We start from the raw sequence: 18747 nt of genomic DNA on the forward strand, positions 1-18747 counted from the left end.
TTGCACTGACTTCAACACCGACGCAAAAAGTACACACCAGAGTTTTTTGTCAGCATCGTTGTCCTCCCCTCCCCCCCCCCTCCTCCTCCTCCTCTTCCTCTTCCTCTCTTCCATTTTTCATTTCTATTATTTTTTTGACTGTGTGCGCTTCCCATGTCCACCACCGTCGCAGCCGGGAAGAAGCGGTACCCATCCTTCCGCTTTGCCATCGATCGCGGCGGCACATTCACTGACATCATCGCCCATGTCACCCAGGCTGATGGTACCGTGACCGAAGAAGTCACAAAGCTGCTTTCTGTAGACCCGCAGCACTACCCTGATGCCCCAAGCGAAGGCATTCGCCGTATCTTGCGCAAGTACATTCCAAACACAGTTTCTGCCACCGGCCCGGTAGATATTTCGCACCTCGACGAGGTGCGCATGGGCACAACGGTCGCGACGAATGCGCTGCTGGAGCACAACGGCGAGCGCTGCGCTATGGTATTGACAGAAGGCTTCGAGGACATACTTACCATTCGTGACCAGGCGCGGCCACATTTGTTTGCCCTGAATATCGTGAAGGCCAAGGCACTCCCAGAGCAGGTGATGGTGGCGAAGGAGCGCATTCGCCCGGTATCGGCCAAGGAGCAAGCCGATTACGCGTCGCAGGCACAGTGGCCCTCAACCTGGGTACGCTGCGGGGAAAGCTTCGTGGTGGATGTCTTGCAGCCGCTGTGTTCCGATGACATCCGCGTGAAGCTACAAGCAGCCTACGATGCCGGCATCCGGAGCGTGGCTGTGTGTCTTCTCCATTCGTACGCCTACGCCGCGCACGAGCAGCAGGTGAAGCAAATCGCCAAGAAAATCGGCTTCCCCGCCATCTCCCTCTCCAGTGAGCTGATGGCGCTCATCAAGTACGTCCCGCGCTCTATCACGGCCTCTGTGGACGCTTACCTCAGCCCTCTCATCCTAAGCTACATTGCCTCCTTCAAGTCGAACTTCGCACACAATCTAGCGGGGGTTCGGCTTTACTTTATTCAGAGCGACGGCGGACTGACGAGCGCGGATACCTTCTACGGCTACCGCGCCGTCCTCAGTGGCCCAGCTGGTGGTGTCGTGGGCTACGCCCACACGTGCGCCGAAGACTTGGGCCCCTCGGTGCAGGCCGTGGGCTTTGACATGGGTGGCACGAGCACAGACGTCTCGCGCTGCGAAGGGTCAACAGTGCACCACACCGTCGAGGCTGAGATTGCCGGCACGCCGGTGCAGGCTCCGCAGGTGCAAGTGCACACCGTCGCAGCAGGTGGCGGGTCGCTTCTGCGCTGGGAAAACGGGATGTTCCACGTGGGACCCGCCTCTGCCGGCGCACACCCAGGCCCCGCTTGCTACGGCAAGGGCGGGCCGCTGACAGTGACCGATGCGAACCTAGTGCTGGGTCATCTGCACCCCGACTACTTCCCCAAAGTGTTTGGGCCCAAGGCGGATCAGCCGCTGGACAAAGAGGCCTCAGTGAAACGGTTCAAAGCCTTGGCTAGCGAAATCGCACGCGACTCCAGCAAGGCGGGCACCACTACCCCCGCCATGTCGGTTGAGGAACTCGCCTTCGCCTTCGTCCTTGTGGCGAACGAGGCGATGTGCCGCCCCATTCGCAACATCACTGAGGCGAATGGCTACCGCTGCGCGGAGCACGCACTGGCGGTCTTCGGCGGTGCCGGCGGCCAGCACGCGTGTGCCATGGCCCGCTCATTGGGAATGAACAAGATCTACGTGAACCGCCTCGCCTCCATCCTGAGTGCAGTGGGGGCGAGTGTGACAGATGTTGTGGAGGAGCGCATGGCGAGCGTGCAATTGGAACTGTCTACGAAGGGCCTGACACCGGTGATAGTGCAACAATTCGATGATCTTATCGGCTCAGCAGCAGCTCAGCTGCGCCGCCTTGGCTTCGATAACGATCACATTGTGATTGAGCGGTTCCTGAGCATGCAGTATCAGGGCACAAACACGAGTCTGATGATTGCGGCGAACGATAACCAGGGGGTCACCGCGCCATTTGTCTTCTACGCTGATAAATTCGAGAGTCTCTTTCTGGCCCAGTACAAGCAACAGTACGGCTTCGTGCTGAGTGGCACCCGGCGTATCATGATCGATGGTGTGCGCATCCGCGCCCGTGGAACGCTGCACAGCCAAGCTGAGCGTCGGGCACAAGCGGCCACCGCGGCGGGTGCCACGCAGAAAAAGCTCCAGGAACCGCCGTACACGACTCGGGCAAACAAAGCGCCGCCGAAGCCGGCTTCCATGACGCGCAGCTATTTCGCCTCAGGCTGGGAAGAAATCCCTGTGTATAACATCGACCCCGCCAACGGCCCCATCCGTGGCCCCGCGCTGCTCATCATGAACGGCACAAGCGTGCTGCTGGAGCATGAGTCCACAGCGTATACAAACGACAAGGGCAATGTTATCATCCACACGGCGCAGGTTGTAGAGCAGTTCACGACGGAGCTGAACCCGCTGCCACTCTCCATCTTTTCCCACCGTTTCATGTCGATTGCAGAGCAGATGGGCAACGCGCTCCAGCGAACGAGCATCTCAACCAACATCAAGGAGCGCCTAGACTTCAGCTGCGCCATCTTCGACCCTGACGGTAACCTCGTCGCCAATGCGCCGCACATTCCGGTGCACCTCGGCGCTATGGGGGCTGCAGTGCGCTGGCAGCGAGACCACTACAAATCGAACTGGAAGGAGGGCGACGTCATGTTGACTAACCACCCTGCCTGCGGTGGCAGCCATTTGCCCGACATCACCGTCATATCTGCCTTCTTCCACAAAGGGAAGGTCATGTTCTACGTCGCCTCGCGTGGCCACCACGCCGATGTGGGGGGCACGACGCCGGGGTCCATGCCACCTTTCTCAAAGTCGCTCGTTGAAGAGGGAGCGGCCATCAAGACGTTAAAACTTGTTCAACAGGGGACATTTAATGAGGAAGGCATCCGCGAGGCCTTACTCGCCCCCGGCAAGATACCCGGCATGTCTGGGTGCCGCACTCTTGAGGACAGCATCTCCGACCTTCGTGCGCAAGTGGCCGCCAACAACAGAGGTATTCAGCTGCTGCAGGGCCTCATCGAGTCCTACACGCTGGCAGTGGTCCAGGCGTACATGAAGCACATACAGACCTCCGCTGAACTCGCCGCGCGGAAAGTGCTGCAGCGCATCGCTCGTGAGTACGGCAAAGTGGTGAATAGCAAGAAGAAGAGCGCAACTAGTCTCATGACGCTGCAGGCGACGGACTACATGGACGACGGTACGCCAATCTGCCTGCAAATCTCGATAGACCCGGCGAGCGGCGATGCCATATTTGACTTCACGGGGTCCGGAAGCCAAGTGATGAACTCGACCAACTGCCCAACCGCCGTTGTGCACTCCGCCATCATCTACTGCATCCGCTGCCTTGTTGACTCCGACATCCCGCTGAACCAGGGCTGCATGAAGCCAATCAAGGTGGTTGTGCCGCCCAGCTCCATCCTGAGCCCCGATGATGACCTCCCGGTGGTGGCAGGCAATGTGACCACCAGCCAGCGCGTGACGGATGTGGTGCTCATGGCGCTGCGTGCCGTCGCCAACTCACATGGCTGCATGAACAACTTCACACTGGGCTCCGATGACTTCGCCTATTACGAGACTATCTGCGGCGGCAGCGGCGCCGGCCCAACCTTCCACGGTGCGTCTGCCGTGCACACAAATATGACAAACACGCGGCTCACCGACCCAGAGATCTTCGAGGCGCGCTACCCCGTACTCCTGAGGACCTTCCGCATCCGCCGTGACTCGGGTGGGCCCGGTCGTTACCGCGGTGGCGATGGGGTGGTGCGCAGTGTGCTCGCGCTGCGTAACATGATCGCAGTAGTTTTGACGGAGCGGCGCGTGCTGACGCCGAAGGGGCTCTTTGGTGGCGGCAACGGCGAGCGTGGTCTGAACATGATGTATGTGCCAGTCCCCTCGTCGGGCCCAACCACCCCGGGTGCGGCTGTTTGGAAAAACACGCACGAAATGCTGCACGACAAGAAGCGCGGTGCCTGGATGGAGGAGGAGCAAGCGAAGCTCTACCACCCTCGCAACATCGGGGGAAAAAACGTCGCAGAAGTGAAAATGGGCGACATCATCACCATCTGTACCGCTGGCGGTGGCGGATGCTACGCGGCCGACGACGCATAGTCGTCAGCCCCCGATGAGCATGGCGACAACGAGTGACCAAAAGGGGGCAGTGCACGTGTAACACACACAGACAGACAGACAGGAGATGAACGTAAGCTGAACCGAAAACAGCTTTGAATGCACCCCGGGTCTAATGAAACATATGTCGCTCGCTTTTTCTTCTTCCCCCCCCCTCCTCCTGTTCATGTGGTATAGCATGACAGGGGGCACACCTCAGCGCGAGGTGCGGGTGTCAAACACACTTGCCATCACCCATACGATCGGCGAAGTGTCCATGTGCCTCGAGTGCCTCCCACACACCCGACCCTCACCGCCAATCGGCGGAGGAGCCTGAGCAACTTTTTGAGGGATGCACCGCGTGGTGACCTGTGCTTGAAACAGAAGCCGGACTCAGGTGAGTGAGTAGGCGTGTGAATAAGCCTTGGGGAAAGGGGGAGTCGAGTGTGGATTCGACCCACACGTTTCCTTGCAGAGGGGGGTATGGCACGACGTAAGAAAGGGTTTTGTTTTGTGTGGCCTTCGGACACGCATGTATTTTAGGCGTGGGTGTGTCACTATGATCCAGCTATGGGGGGCCTCCCCTCACACCCCGACCACCCCTCCCCTCCCTTGGCCACGCGCAGTGTTTTTATATTTTGTTTGGAGAGAGGTATTCCCCACCCAGGCTGGGTCAATTTTTTTTATTTTGTTATTTTTGTCAAAAGCGAGGCAGAGATGGAGTCACCCGCCACCACCACCCTACACTATTCTCTCATCCACAAAGGTGCACACGTGCCAGCTACGCGACCCTGACCGCCGCCGCCTTTTTTTCCCCCCCCCCCACTCCCCTCCTTTTTTTTTGTACATCGATTCCTCACCCTCCCCCCTCTCACAATAATTTCTCTGCCAGGGACCTTTTCTGTGCCTCACAACCCCTCCTCATTTATAGAACGCCTCCTGTGTGCGTGTGTGTGTGTGTTGGCTCATCTCTCCCTCCCTCTCTGCCTCACCCTCCCCCCCCCTTCATTCAGTGGTGGCAGAAAGAGAACAAGGACAAAATCTCAACTACTGGAATAGGTGCACATTGTGTGCGTGTGTGTGTGTGAGAGAAGAAGAAACGCAGGCGGACGCTGCCGCTCGAATGTCATCCCGGACCTACGGCCCCCACCCCACCTCACCCTGCCTTCTGGTCTACATTCGCACGCTCAATCGATTATCTCCTGTTCTCGAATTCTCGCGGCCCCGCAGTTGGTGCTGGGTGTACATACATGCACACACACACACACACACACACAGGCGCAGAGCACCAACCACGATGTGAGTGGTTCACCCCTCTCTTGTCCCTGTGTGTGTGTGTGTGTGTGTCATTCTCCACTGCCATACCCCTCCCTCTCCCTTCGCCTTCTCGTCTACCTCTTCTGCTCAGCGCCTTCACGAACGTTACATAGCCTTCTTTGAGTTTTCTTTTTTCTCTCATTACCTCTGTGTGTCTGTGTGTGTGTGTGTGTGTGTTGGCGCGGTTATTCGCGGGCCGAGTGCGCCCTCTGTGGCGACCAGTGTAGTCGACATACGCACGCACCTGTATATGGACTACCGGTGCAGCTTAAATAAGTGCCCCACATTGCGTGCAGGTGTCACAACGCACTCGAGAGCAGATGCCCGGGCGCACAGGCCCCCCTGCGGACCCGTCAGAAAAAGGTGTTCCCGCATCGCTTCCTGACGAAGATGAGCTTCCGCGAGCACGCACTGAGAGCGAGGAAAACCCGCCAATGACAACTGGAGACGCAGCAAGTTTGCAGGGAGAGAACTGCAACTCTACATCACCCCTTCCTGCGGAGAGCCGCAGTGCCCTCGTCCCGCTCGGTGAGTACCCTGTTTCTGTTCAGGAGAGCCGCGGTGCCATCGTCTCCCTCAGCCCAGAAGCACGTCGCATTGCCATCGGCATGAGCAAGGCAGGTCTCTCTATTGCGGAAGGCTTTCTTCTTTCCAGCAGGGCTATCCTCAACCCGATCTTCTCGGCGTCGCTCGTCGCCTACGAGTCAGTGAGCGCGGTGCAGGCGTACCGCCACGGCGACCTCACCTCCCTCGGTTATCGCACCACCAAGCGCGACGTCGCACTGCGCATTGGAAAAGAACTGGCTACCATGGGCCTTGGTATGGCGCTTGGCCACGGGGTGGGAGCCCTTATCGGCCTCAGCGCGATACCGGTGGCTGGCCAGTTCGCTGTGGCAACGGTTCTGTCCGTTGGGCTGGGCATATGCCTTGGCAAGATTCTGACACACTACGTTGATCGCTTCATGGTGCGTATCCAGCTTCGCAACAAGTATGGGTACCCCATGGATGAGCACGGCACGCGCCGCCGCTTCGAGGTACTGATGGAACGTCGCCACGACCTCTCCACGCTGGAAACGTGCCGCGTTGTGCAGCATTATGCTGACTACCGCGTCGCGAGCGGGTGGGAGAACGCCAAAGACCTGGACGACTACAGAGCCTCGGGCGACATCACACGCATGCCCGTATCCCTTCAGCACTTTGCGGTGGTCCAACTCCAGCGAAAGTGGGGGTTCGTGAAGGACCGAACTCAGTGCCGGCAGATCTACAGGGCCCTGTTGCTGGTGCACCACCCAGACCGCGGCGGGTCTACGGAACTAGCTGGACAACTAAACCAAGACTTCGAGTTTTTCGCCTTCTGCCAAGGGTGGAACAGCGATTGCACGTCTCTGCTGCGCAGTGCGCAAGACAGTCCGGCGACATCGGCGACCGCCGATGGCGGCTCGCGGCGTCGCCGTGGCAACGTCATTGTGGACTACATCCGCTCACTCTTCCGACCAACGACGGATTCGCGGATTGGCGCCAATGACCTGCACCAATTGGGTCTGCTGACATTGATGACGGGTACGTCTGCCGAAAGGCACCGCCATGACATCGCCGCTGCTGGCGCACCGGGTGACGGCGGCGACATGGCAGCAGCACAGAAGAAGCAAGGAAGCCTGGAGGACATTGACAGCACTAGCGACGAGGACGAGGACGAGGACACAGTGGCGGTGGCCGCGGTGCGCCAGCGCAGCGTCACACGGGTTCTACAGGCCCTACACAAGGCTTACAGGGCTACCTCCGAGGTGATCACGTTTTCTGGGCTTATCCACGTATCCGACGATGCTGAACGGTGGGGTCAACTCCACCAACATGTCAGCCTCTTTCAGCGGCTGCAATACTTTATCTCAATGCACGCGCAGGCACCTAATGGCTACGGCGAGGAGCCGCAGCCGTTGTGTGTACCTAAAGAAAATGTCTATTGCACTTTCCGCTGGTCATGCGTGCCGGAGGCAGTGGCAAAACGGGAGGAGGTCCGCACCGCCATCATCGCCGCAGTCTTCACGCAGGAAACAACTCAGAAGCTTACTTCTCTCCTGGAACTGTGGCACACTGCCAAAGCAATGGCGGAGAGCTACCTCCGTGTCAGCCAACAACGCGAGGCGCACGGGGGTCCAGCAACAAACCGCAACAACGACGAGTGTCGGCAGACGCTAGACGCCCTGCTGCGCATTCACGCACAAATTGAGGCGGCCGGTTCAAAGGCGCAGGTGTTGTGGCAAGAGCGGTTAGAAGAGTGGGCTACGCAGACGGTGTCAGGCTTTTCATCTCTCCTGGAAGACGTGAAGGAGGTCGGCCTAACTGCGAGCAACGCCCTTGCGGCAGAGTACGCGGCCCAGTCCTTTGCGTCTGCTCAACAGCACTGCAACGCCTACTTCAGGGCGTGGGATCGAAAGCAGGACACACTGCAAAATCTTCTGGCGGAGCTGCAGCTTGAGCACGCTGCATTGAGGGATGGGGCACAGGGAAGCGGTGACGGCAGCCCGTCCTCAGGGGTGCCCGGTCTCGCCTGCGACCCCGAAGCCACGAAGAGGATCGAAGACATTCAAACCCAGCTCCTTGTGCTGCATAAGCAAATGGCTGAGGTGGACGTGTACGTGGCGGAGTGGGCCAGCACCTGTGCAACCCACTTCCCAGAGCTCACGACGACGCTACGTCAGCTGCCGTCCACGTGTGTGGAAGGTGTGGTCGGAGAGAGTTGCGTTGACTGGAATAATCCAAACCAGCCGGTGTCGGCACGGGAGGACTGGACACCGCGCTTTATCGCCTTCGAGCGTGAGCGCACCCTCCTCCACTACACGCGCGTCGAGGTCGAGCCGGTAAACCCGCTGGACCCGTTCACATCGCGCCCCCTTCCCGGAGACCCCTCTGACTGCGCTGAGTGGGAGAAGCAGGCGGGGACCAGGGAGGAGGGCGACGCCATTGGCACCCTCCTGTACAGCTTCGAGGCGAATGAAGCCATTGAGGACGCAGTCGTGGGCCGGCACGGGGTTGGGGTGACGCTCCTTCAGGGACTCTACAACGACCCGCTCACTGGGGAGATAACATCATGCTGGCTAAAACGTTACTCCTTTGCCGGGGCGCAGCGTAAGGGGGGCATGAAAAGCGTGCGCGTTCTCGCACAGCACATCTTGGCCGAGGAGGTGGCTGTTCCAGCCAGGTGCAGCAGCGACCGGGTGGTGTCGGCACGCGACGTCTTCTACAACCGCAATCGTCGAGAGATGTTTGTGCACTACGTCCGTGGCGCCACCCAGCAGCGATTTCGCTCCGTCAACGACGTGCTGCGCCAGGTGCTGCCGCTCGGCATACGATGGCTGCACGAGGTTCTGGAGTGCGTGGTGTCTCTGCACGCCTGCCAGCTCGCACATGGGCACATTTGCCTCAGCGCCTTCACCTACGACGATTTTGGCAACACGGCCCTTGGTGTCTTTCACCCCACCTGGGAGAGTCTCAACTCTGTCAACACCGCGGGATTCGAGGAGCTCAACCTTGCCGCCACACCTGCGCCGAGTCTCGCCGACCGCCAGCACTGCGACGTTATAGACGTCGGCATCATGTTGCTGACGGAGGTGCTGCCTCTCTTCAACACCGCGGGTAGGAACACCACCACGCCACCGCCTGCTGACACGCCGTCGTCGACCACGCCGACCATGTCGCGCGCCTCAAAACACCCAACGCCCTTTCCCACAGGCAGCGCAACGGAGGCGCACGCTGGCTTGGATGACATGGTGTGTGTCATGGAAGCAGTTGCGAACCATCTAGTAGGGAAAGAGGAACCGCGTTGGTCTCTGCTAGACGCACGACAGTTTGTGCGCCGCTTCTTGCAGTTCCACTCTGGTGACTTCGCCATCTTCTCCAAGCAAGTCGTGTTCCCGGCCTCTTGGGCAATCCATGACCCCCCACCACCAGTGCAACTGGTCGCTGTGGACGTGACCCCCTTCAGGTTTCCTACCACTTTAACGGCGTCAGCCACTGCAGTGCGAGTCTACCACAATCGCAATGTCTCACTATGGGAAACGTATTGGCACTGTCGTCGCAAGATGGCCACGCTGCACAGCGGCAACCACATGCTGCCGGCCGCGGTCGCGCAAGCCTCTCCGATTCTCCTGTGCAACGACGACTGGGAAGTGCGCGAACGCTACCTGTGGTGCCAGTGCGGAAACGAGGAGGTGGCGTGGGACCACTGCCAAGACGGCTTCCGCAGCTTTCAACGAGGCGCGACACACCCGACACCTGGCAACGATATGTTCCCCTTCTTCCTTGGTGCGCCCGCTGCCCGGGATGATGATCGTAGTGAACTGTGGGGTGTCATCTGCCGCGTGGCGCTTGGCACCACCGTCGAAGAGACAGAAGAGGAGTTTGCCGCCGCGCCAAGCGAGGCTGACACAGCCACGGAGCAGTACAACAAGCTTTCCTACGCTGCCCAGCGCCGCAGCCACCTCGTCACGCGGCATCTGACGGGACAGGGGCACCAAGCAGAGACGACTTCTCGAATCTGGGTGCCATGCCCATGGGCGCGATGCTACCCGGAATACATTGTGAACATAGCGTGGATGTGAATAGCAAACATAGCCGTAAGACGGCCGCGGGCGACCACCCCCACCCCGCCCCCTGGCCAAACAAGGGCGCACGCACACAAACCCGCCCCCCAGAAACCACACACAAACCCCCCTTTCCCACACCCACAAAAAAAAAACCGCGCCCCCCCCCCAAAAAAAAAAAAGTGACCCCCCCCGAGGCCTAACAGCCGCAAACGGCCCCCGCATATGCCAGATGCCCCCTGCCGTAAAACGAGCGTTCCGACCCCCCCCCCCCACCGCGCCCACAATTCTCGGAACCCCGCGCACCCAGGTGCTAACAAGCCCCGAGGAGCAGGCCCAACGGCGAAGCAGCCGCATGCGCCGCAACCAAAAGTGATGACTCGTCGCTCGGCTGGGGCGGAGGGGGCGGCCATGCGCACACGGCACGGGGGACCCCTCTCCAGCGCGCGAGGGGGGGGGGGGCACGCACCCAGACCGCAGTGCGCAACGAGGTGAACCTCAGGTCACCCCCAAGCGATCCGCGGATCGCGCGTGGCACAGCCAGGCATACCGCCGATTCGCCCCGCCCAACCAAAAGCACAGATGTAGTAGGGGGGGGGGCGCTACACCACGTTGACGCTACCAGCCCACACGCCGCCGCGCGAAGTCACAGAATACAGGTGCCCACGCGGCCCCGCAAGCCCGCCGTCCCTTCCCCCCTCCCTCATTGGGTCAGCACGGCTGCCGCAGAGTGGCCCCCCTACCGTGGCGATGCCGAAGCGTGCACCACGATCTCGCAGGGGCCCCGCCCCGCGAAAAAACACCGGCGCCCCCCCCGCCTTTGGGCGCGACAACGTCACCTGGACCCTTCCTGGACGCAAAGTTCGGCAGCTTGCTGCAGCCCCCTTTTTGGGAGTATTGTTGACGCGGCGCGGGGATGTCAAATCTAACCCTGGACGTCCTACGATCAAACAAACCAACGCGAACAACCCGAGCAAGGTCAGGCAGTTGCACTGCCTCCAGCAGACGCGAACCCCCCTTCCCTCATATGGCGAGGCTCTTGGCAAATCCTCCGTGCACCTTGGAGGCGGCCGGAGGCACAGCATTTTTCAGTCTCCGCACCGACTTGGGTGCAAGTAATGCAAAATTTGTACGCGAGAAAGAAGACACGCAATCCCGAAGGATCCCACGGCAACAGCGGAGTGAGGACTTGTCTGTCGAAGAGACTATAGTCGAGATAATTCACCACAACGCAGCGCTAAAAAGATAAGCACCGTTCACCTACCTCGGTCCCGGCGAGTCTTTTCCGCTTTGCGGGCATCTTGGGAGGCTTCCCTTCATTGCCCTACGGGGACATTCAGTCCTCCTCAAACATCCTGGTGGACCCACGCAGAGCAGTCAAACACAGCCGAGCAGCTTGTAGCTTTGACGAGCGACGCCGGCTTCGTGCTGGAAAGCATCCTGGACAAGCAAACTTATTTTCAGAGAGGCACGGAAAGCGCACTGGACTTGACGTGGCCTCAGGGATATCAGGGCCATCAACTGGCGTATCAATAACACCGTCGATGGTGATTATACGTTTGTCACTTATACTTTCACTTTTATTCGTGGAACACTTTTAGCCTCGTCAATCCCCACCTTCCCGGGACCCCTCTGCAGCTGGATAAAAGGGAATTGAAGTCACCCCAGCGCCAGGATACCAAAAGCTGTGAAACCGTTGGGCCCAATGCGGCCTGGATGACTTTTTGGCATCCCCCAACTTTGCCCTTTGGCGCGCTAGCGAGCCCATCTGATCATACGGTTGTCGGGCTCGCGGGCGCTTCGGTAGCCTACCGAGACTGAGGCTTCGGGCGCGCAAGCAAGCCGCAGACCCACAACCAGTCCACCATGCGAATCCGAGCAACGACGCCACCCCTGCGTTCCGATTTCGTAAATGCGGGGGAAATTGCGTCACCAACAAAGCTCTCAAGAATACCCTGGGCCGACGGATATCAAATCCCGGTTAGGGCTCCGCTGCTCAATGGCGAATGCGGCGAGCGGTGCGCGTTGTGCCGGTGTCCTTATAGAATGTGTGGCCGCAGCGCGCGCGCCAATATGCGTGTAGGCGCCGCCGAAATTGAGCTTCCCAAGGTCAAGAACACGGTCTGGGTAGGCCGGCGCATCAGCTACGCCTCGCGGTGTGGTGGAGAGGCGCCTGGGCAGATGGGAAAAGCAAACCCACCGAACAACGCGAGCGCTAACAACCCTTGGGGGCTTTGGGGAAGCCCTCGGCACGCTGCACATTTTTATCGGCGCGAGGAAGCCAGGGAAAACCCCCCTGGCACCATTTTGGGGGACTGGCTTTGAAACTTTTCTAGGCACCGTGGCGTGCAGGCGGGGCTTGGAACCGATTTAGCGCACCACGTGCCCTGAGAGCTGGCGTACCTCAACGGCACGTTGTTGGGTTGCAGCTGTTTTTCGGGTACGCCACTGCTCTTTCAGAGCTGTTGTTGACCTGTTTTTCTGATTGGGTTTGGCATGCGTGCAGGCGCACTGGTTCTCGCTATTTCGTGCAGCGGGCATGGTTCTGGCGTACGGATTGGCAACGCGATACCTGGGGAAGTATCGGTGTGGTCAAAAGACCAGCTGCATACAGGGGAATCCGCGAAAGTGCGAAGCTTTGTTGCGCACACTCTTGGGTCATACAAACGATGGGGTGTCAGCCCTGCTTCGCCCCAGAATGCGCCAGATCCCTGTTTCACTGTTTGGGGAAAAAATAAATCCTATGCCCGCTGCCCCCCAGCTCGGGCGTAGAGCTAAAACCAGTATAAATGCGAGGCGTCTATAAAAGCAAGGGTGCTGTGCAGGGTGCGTTTTAGTTTTGTTTTGCGAACCACTGGTGCGCGACCCCCCCCCAAACGATATGGGATGATTCGCCCCTGGGCGTGATGGCTTGAAGCCGATTTCCCCCTCTGGGGTTGGAATGGGGAACGCCGGGGGGACCTGGCCAAACCCAAGTCCGATACGCCAGCAAATCCTTTCAGACACACTTGTAACTGGGCTTCCCTCAACTCAACGTGGGTAATCAGAACCGCTTGAGTCCAACTCCGCACCCCTGCACTTCCAAGTGTCGAAAAAGGGGCATATGGCCTACAGGCCATCCAAATTCGCTGACGCCAAGGGCCCCCTCCGATCATCCATTGTGACCTCGCCATTCCAACCCCGTTTCCTTCCCACGAAAGAAAACCAGAAAACAATTTCGCCACAGGGTTGCTACTCGACAAGCCGCTCTCACCAAATCTTCTCAGCGAGGACGCTTTACATGCCGCTGCCCCCTTTTCCTCACAAAAGTGCCGCTGAACTGTCCATCGTGAATGTTGCCCCGCGCTTGGGTGGGGGTGCTTTGGCGACGGATTTACGGTGGTGGTGTCGCGGGTGGGCCTGCGTCGACGATCCGCCATCCTTTGTTTGGTGCGTGTTCGGGTGGTCGTGCTACTCGGGGGTCGATGCTTCGCTCTGGGGACCGCGCGTCCTGGCCTCTTCGTTGCGGTGGTGTGGGCGGCTTGCCCGGAGGGGAAGGGGGGGGCAGTTGCGCAACAACGGTGCGGCTTCCACCCAGCCCGCCGAGAAATGCAGAACCGGCCCCCAGGCACCGTTGGCGGCGCTGAGCCCACAACACCCCCCCAAAAAAAGCATGAACAGCAAGCTTGAAGGCGTGGTGGCTGTGGAACCCTACTACATCATGCGGGGAAGCCCCTGTTGCCCGAGAGGGTTCGCCCACTGCCACTCACCAAAACGCGCGGCATCTTCCCAGACAGGCCGGGTTCTCTCTTCGCGCCTAGTGTTGAGTGGTGCCCATTGGCGCTCGCTCCGGCGGTGGGGTCTTGTATGTGCAGCCGGGCGTGGCGCAGACGCGTCTGAAAGGAGTCGAAGCCGCAAAGCCGATCCGTCGCGGGTTTAACATTAAGCCCCGGACGGCGGTGGGACTATGCACGGGGCGGTGCCCTGCCGCGTGGGGGCTGCGAATTCCTGCCCCGGCAGAACGCAGACGAGCACCGAAAAGCCACCATGGAGCTGGAACAGCTAAGACCGTTTCACGCCAATTACAGCTCCACCCAAACCCCGCGGCACTCTGTGCGGCCTCCGCCCGGGATTTCGCGCAGGGACACACCCCGGCACCACAAATGCGTGCAAAAAGGAAAATAGTCGGCAGGCGTCTGTGCCCACTGAGCCCCCAGCGCGATTCGTAGCGAGACGGCGCCGTGTCGAGTATGACTGCCCATCGCCACGACTTGGCACCACCCTAGGCAGCTCTCCCCACATCAAGGGCCCGAAACCACAGTACCCGATAACGCGGCCCGGGACCAAGTTATTCCTCCCGGGTTGTGGTCTTATCGTCGTGTGTCGGTTTGGGTTTGTTTTTGGACAATCCCGCAAAGATGCAACCCACAGAAAGCAGGGCCTTGGTGTTAAATCCGGAATACGGGTATTTATACGGTTGTTGCTGTCCTTTGGCGAAATGGGGAAGGCGTGTGCGTTTGCAAGGGCAAAGTGTTCTTGCGATGCGGTTTTGGATCTCGGTTCTTTTTCAGCGTGTCAGAGCTACGAGGGTTGTTCCACCAAATGAATGCAGGAGTGGCTTCCAAAAGTAGATACCCAGTGACCTGGGTGAACTGGGTATCGGGGTTAAGTGCTTGTGTGCGATACATTCGGTTTATATGCAGGACTTGTTGTTGGCCAGTGGGGTTTTTTTCCCCTAGGGGGCGGTTTTGTACCACGCAAATGTGCCCAGGGTCTTGGTGTGATTCGTTTCGCCGGGGCGATATGCGGTCGGGAGTGGTAAAGGTAGGGGCGGTGCTCCGTTCGCTGTGCTGCCTCGCCGCGGGGCGTGGGCCACGTTGATTTTGAACTGAAATGCACAAAGCAGTCATACAGGGAGAAAAAAACACACCTGCGAGGGGATTCTTGGCGGTGTAGAGTGGCGGTTGGGGCGGTTGAAGTTCAGGGATTTCTGGCCTTTAGTGCGCAAACTTGCTGATCTTGTTTGGGCGTTGGGTTGAAGTGGGCGGGGGGGGGCTTGCCGAGAACGTGGCCCGCGACGGAAATGGCCCCCAGAAGGGTGCAGCGCTTGCTGTCTGTGGGTACTCTTCTGCTGCTTACCCAGCTTAGAAAAAAGGAGGGCCAGTGCGTTTGGAGGCAGAAGCTAAGTGCGGGGGATTTGTATCTCAGGTACGCGGGGGGGGGGGCACCTCGTCCCCCCCCCCCCCCCCCACTTCGCCCCACCCACGCATACACACCTGAGCGGCTAGTCGAAAGTGGGATACTGTCGTGCTGGGCAGATGCTTTCTGTTTTATTTAGATAGAATGCAGCTGCCTTCAGTCCCGGGCAAAACCCAGAGGACGTCATGCGGGACCTGACCGCCAAAATTTGCAGCGATGCATCGCACGCTCATCTCCGTGACGTAGGGTTACATGATCTTGTCCCCGCCAGAGGTTGTGGTGGCGTTGACGCGAGGGTAGGGGCTTGTTTGTTTGACCCAGAAAGCGAGCACTGGTTGCTGATACCTTTCTGGGCTGCGTTCCATAGTCATAAGAGTCGATGCTGTAGAAATTAAGAGAAATTCATCTCGCCCCATTGTGGCGGTTTCAACAGCACAAACTGCGCTCGTTTTATCCGCGATTTGTATGGATGCAGTGCAGAAATTATCTGGAGGGGGGTTCCCCCGTAAAAGTATGTGTTTTGCTATTCTGGATTCAATGCCTCTCTTCCTGGTATGTGGTTTTTTTCCAGAGCTCGGCGAGCTTAGGGGTGAAGCATTTTTCAGATGTCTTGCGCACTCCAAGTACATCCCCACTTGCTACCGCACTCGCTCTCTTTCGCCCCTTTTTATCATTGTTGGAGTTCCTTCAAACGGGACTTGCCACTCTCGCAAAAAGGCACAAAAAACAAAAAGACAATTGTTTTTCAAAGCACACACGCACGCACAGGGCATACACACAACAGGAAAAAAACGGGAACTCATGATGACGACGCGAGAGCAGGCATATATTTCTGTCTGCGAGGAGCTAAACGAGCCTACTCTTTCTCAAGTTCAGGAAATCCTAAAGCATGAAGATGCAAGGCTAGATCTCAGCGGAGTTTACCTACCACCAAGGCACTTTCGTTGCGTACTGCAACTAGTCGAAGAGCGCCCTGACATCGACGAGCTAAATTTGGACGGCGCGAAGTTGAGCGTAGAAGAGGCAAGACTACTGAAGAAGTTCCTCTTGCGTTCTTGTGTGTCAAAGCTGAGTCTCCAACGAGTAAAGCTTGACGCTGCAAGTGCTAATTTTATTCGAGATCTCTGCATCGAAAATCCGAACTTGGTTTCTGTCGCGTTGACGGACACGTGTATCCCCTCTTCGCTCATCGATGAAATTATGCTGATTGTTGATTTGAATCGGTGTAACGCGGAATCGTTACACTTGACAAGTACACCAGGAGTGCAACAGGAGTCCTCGAGTGTGGCACGGTGGAGACTTTGCAGTGAAAAGAAGAACCCCAGTTTTTCTATGACTCCGAACTCGTTATCTAATATGACGAGAAGGCTTGTAGACCAATTTGTAGCATCACAGGAGTCAGTTTTTAGCGATTTGTCTTTCCAACCACACTTTTTTGACCACCCTGTTCAAGGGATGGAAGCGATTCGGTGGGCTACATACAGTGGTTTAGCGAAGTTCCAAGAACCCGAGCTGGGAAAATCGAAGGCATGTTTTTCCCCATCAGTGCATTACGACAATCGAAATTTGTGCGCTGCGTTGAATGTTCTTCGCCTTTACGATAACCTAAGTAAATCGCTTGTGCACAGACGATATACTCAGCCTGGACTGTACGTGTTTCGACTTTTTGTGGACAGGTCACCCGTTGAGGTGTGCGTTGACGATTTAGTGCCTTGCGTTCACGTGGGCCAGACATGCGTCATTCTGGGAATGAGTTCGTGCAGTAGTCCGTTTTACGCCGCGCTTCTTGAGAAAGCTGTTGCAAAAGTCATCGGGGGTTATCGTTCCATTCAAGAATTATCACTGGGCGATTGCATCGAGCTCCTCACAGGATGCACATATTTTGAATTGAATTTAATAGGCCATTCGATTTCTACTTCTACAACTTTTGATGTGCTGCATGCCCTGATCGAGAACGGCCATAAGCTAGTCGCGTGCGCCGTTCCTCGTACCTCGATTGAGGAGCGGATGTTTGAAGAGGGTGGCGTGTGCTGCGGAGCCCCGTACACCGTTTTGAAAATGTTTGTCTGCCGCAGAAATGACACCCACTATGCCTTTTTGCTTCAGGTGGCTGCCCCGTCCACAGGAAAGCCACTCAAGTGTGCATTTGAGTATGACATATACCAAACCGAGGAAGTTAATGGGCATTGTGTATTCTGGCTGACACTTGAAGATTTCGCTGTCTTGTTTGAGCACGCTTTGCTTCTACTGTGGCCTTTCGAGGACGCTTTGTTAGATCTTCAAACGAGTGTGGAGTTGCACTCTGCGAGTGAGACTTCACTTGTGCGTTCTCAATTTGCCAGGAACCCCAGCTTCTTGATTCAAAACGAAGGAAACAGCCCCAGCGCTGTTTTGGTCTCCCTACTTGCTTCTTCCGCACCTGACATTCATAATGAAACGAGGTGTTTTTTCCACAGGGCCGCTGGCGCAGGTATTGGAGCTCCTCTGCGTCGCTACAATATCTCCGAAAACAACGCGATTTTCGAGTCGGATGAGTTTAAGGTAGGTGAGGGCTCACTTTTTTTCAATCTGTTCCCGACAGAAAGCCTGCAGATGACTCTTTCTTCGCGTGTACCAAGCAGTTTCAGGATTCGAATATCGGCAGCCGAGAACGTGAGCGTTAAACAACTCCCAGACGTGATGGCTTCTTCAACTTTTTTTGGACAGTGGAATACAGTCCTGAGGACAAAGCGTTTTTCTGACGATATTTTTCGACTTGAGAAGGCCGGTGCTGAATTCACTGGCAGTCTTCTGCTTGCTCTCTCTCAAAGCACTCGAAGCACTCCGCCCTTCCCGGTTGGTGTGTTTGGTTGGAAAGGTACTTCTATTGACGTTGTCGATGTAACCAAGCCACATTTTTCAACACAAGAAGAAAGAAGTACTGTCTGCGTGCACGGCTTCATGCTGACCCTCGCTGCTGACGAGAGCTTTTTTCTTCTTCCTTACTGCTTCGGAGGCCGATGTCCCGCTGATTATGATCTTACGGTTTTCTGCAAAGAAAGCTTCACACACAGCAGGGTGAAAACAGCTTCTGTGCTACGATGTAAAAAGACCTGAAGGCCTTTAGTCCTCATCTCAATAATGACAACAACGCAGCTCAGAATAATACATTTTCACTCCAATCTTCGCAGTGGAAACGTGTTGAACCTTGACTAATCGTGGCTTGAACAATTGCCACACTAAGTCTATCAATCTCAAGCGAGGATGACCGAACTTCTTCTTCAAAATGTTTGAAGCTACAAAAATAATGTGTTGAGGTTAGGGTCATGATAGCCACTACCAAATCCGCTTTCTTTTAGCTCTCTTCATTACCACATTCTTTGTCTTCTTCTGCCGATTTTAAAAAATGTTTTCAGTCCTTTTTTTCTCAAGGGTTTGGGCTCTTCTCTCAATGAAACACCGGGGACGGTGATTCTTTGCTTGTCACGTTTTCTTTTGAACTCCATTC

At 57.3% G+C, this 18747-nt stretch overlaps 3 protein-coding genes across 3 annotated transcripts; all 3 read left to right on the forward strand.

The window, feature by feature from the left end:
* Positions 1-153: 153 nt before the first annotated feature.
* On the forward strand, positions 154-4188 carry JKF63_06589 (uncharacterized protein; the record flags this gene model as incomplete). The annotated part of the gene is made up of 1 exon (XM_067902538.1): positions 154-4188. The coding sequence occupies one exon, from the start codon at positions 154-156 to the stop codon at positions 4186-4188; it is 4035 nt and encodes a 1344-aa protein (XP_067757955.1).
* Positions 4189-5822: 1634 nt separating this feature from the next.
* Positions 5823-10100, forward strand: JKF63_06590 (uncharacterized protein; the record flags this gene model as incomplete). Its single annotated transcript, XM_067902539.1, has 1 exon — positions 5823-10100. One exon carries the CDS (start codon positions 5823-5825, stop codon positions 10098-10100), a length of 4278 nt encoding a protein of 1425 aa, XP_067757956.1.
* Positions 10101-16061: 5961 nt separating this feature from the next.
* JKF63_06591 (uncharacterized protein) lies at positions 16062-18356 on the forward strand (the record flags this gene model as incomplete). The annotated part of the gene is made up of 1 exon (XM_067902540.1): positions 16062-18356. One exon carries the CDS (start codon positions 16062-16064, stop codon positions 18354-18356), a length of 2295 nt encoding a protein of 764 aa, XP_067757957.1.
* Positions 18357-18747: the final 391 nt, after the last annotated feature.

The sequence above is a fragment of the Porcisia hertigi genome, chromosome 18, assembly GCF_017918235.1.
Source record: "Porcisia hertigi strain C119 chromosome 18, whole genome shotgun sequence".
Classification (NCBI taxonomy): Eukaryota; Euglenozoa; class Kinetoplastea; order Trypanosomatida; family Trypanosomatidae; genus Porcisia; species Porcisia hertigi.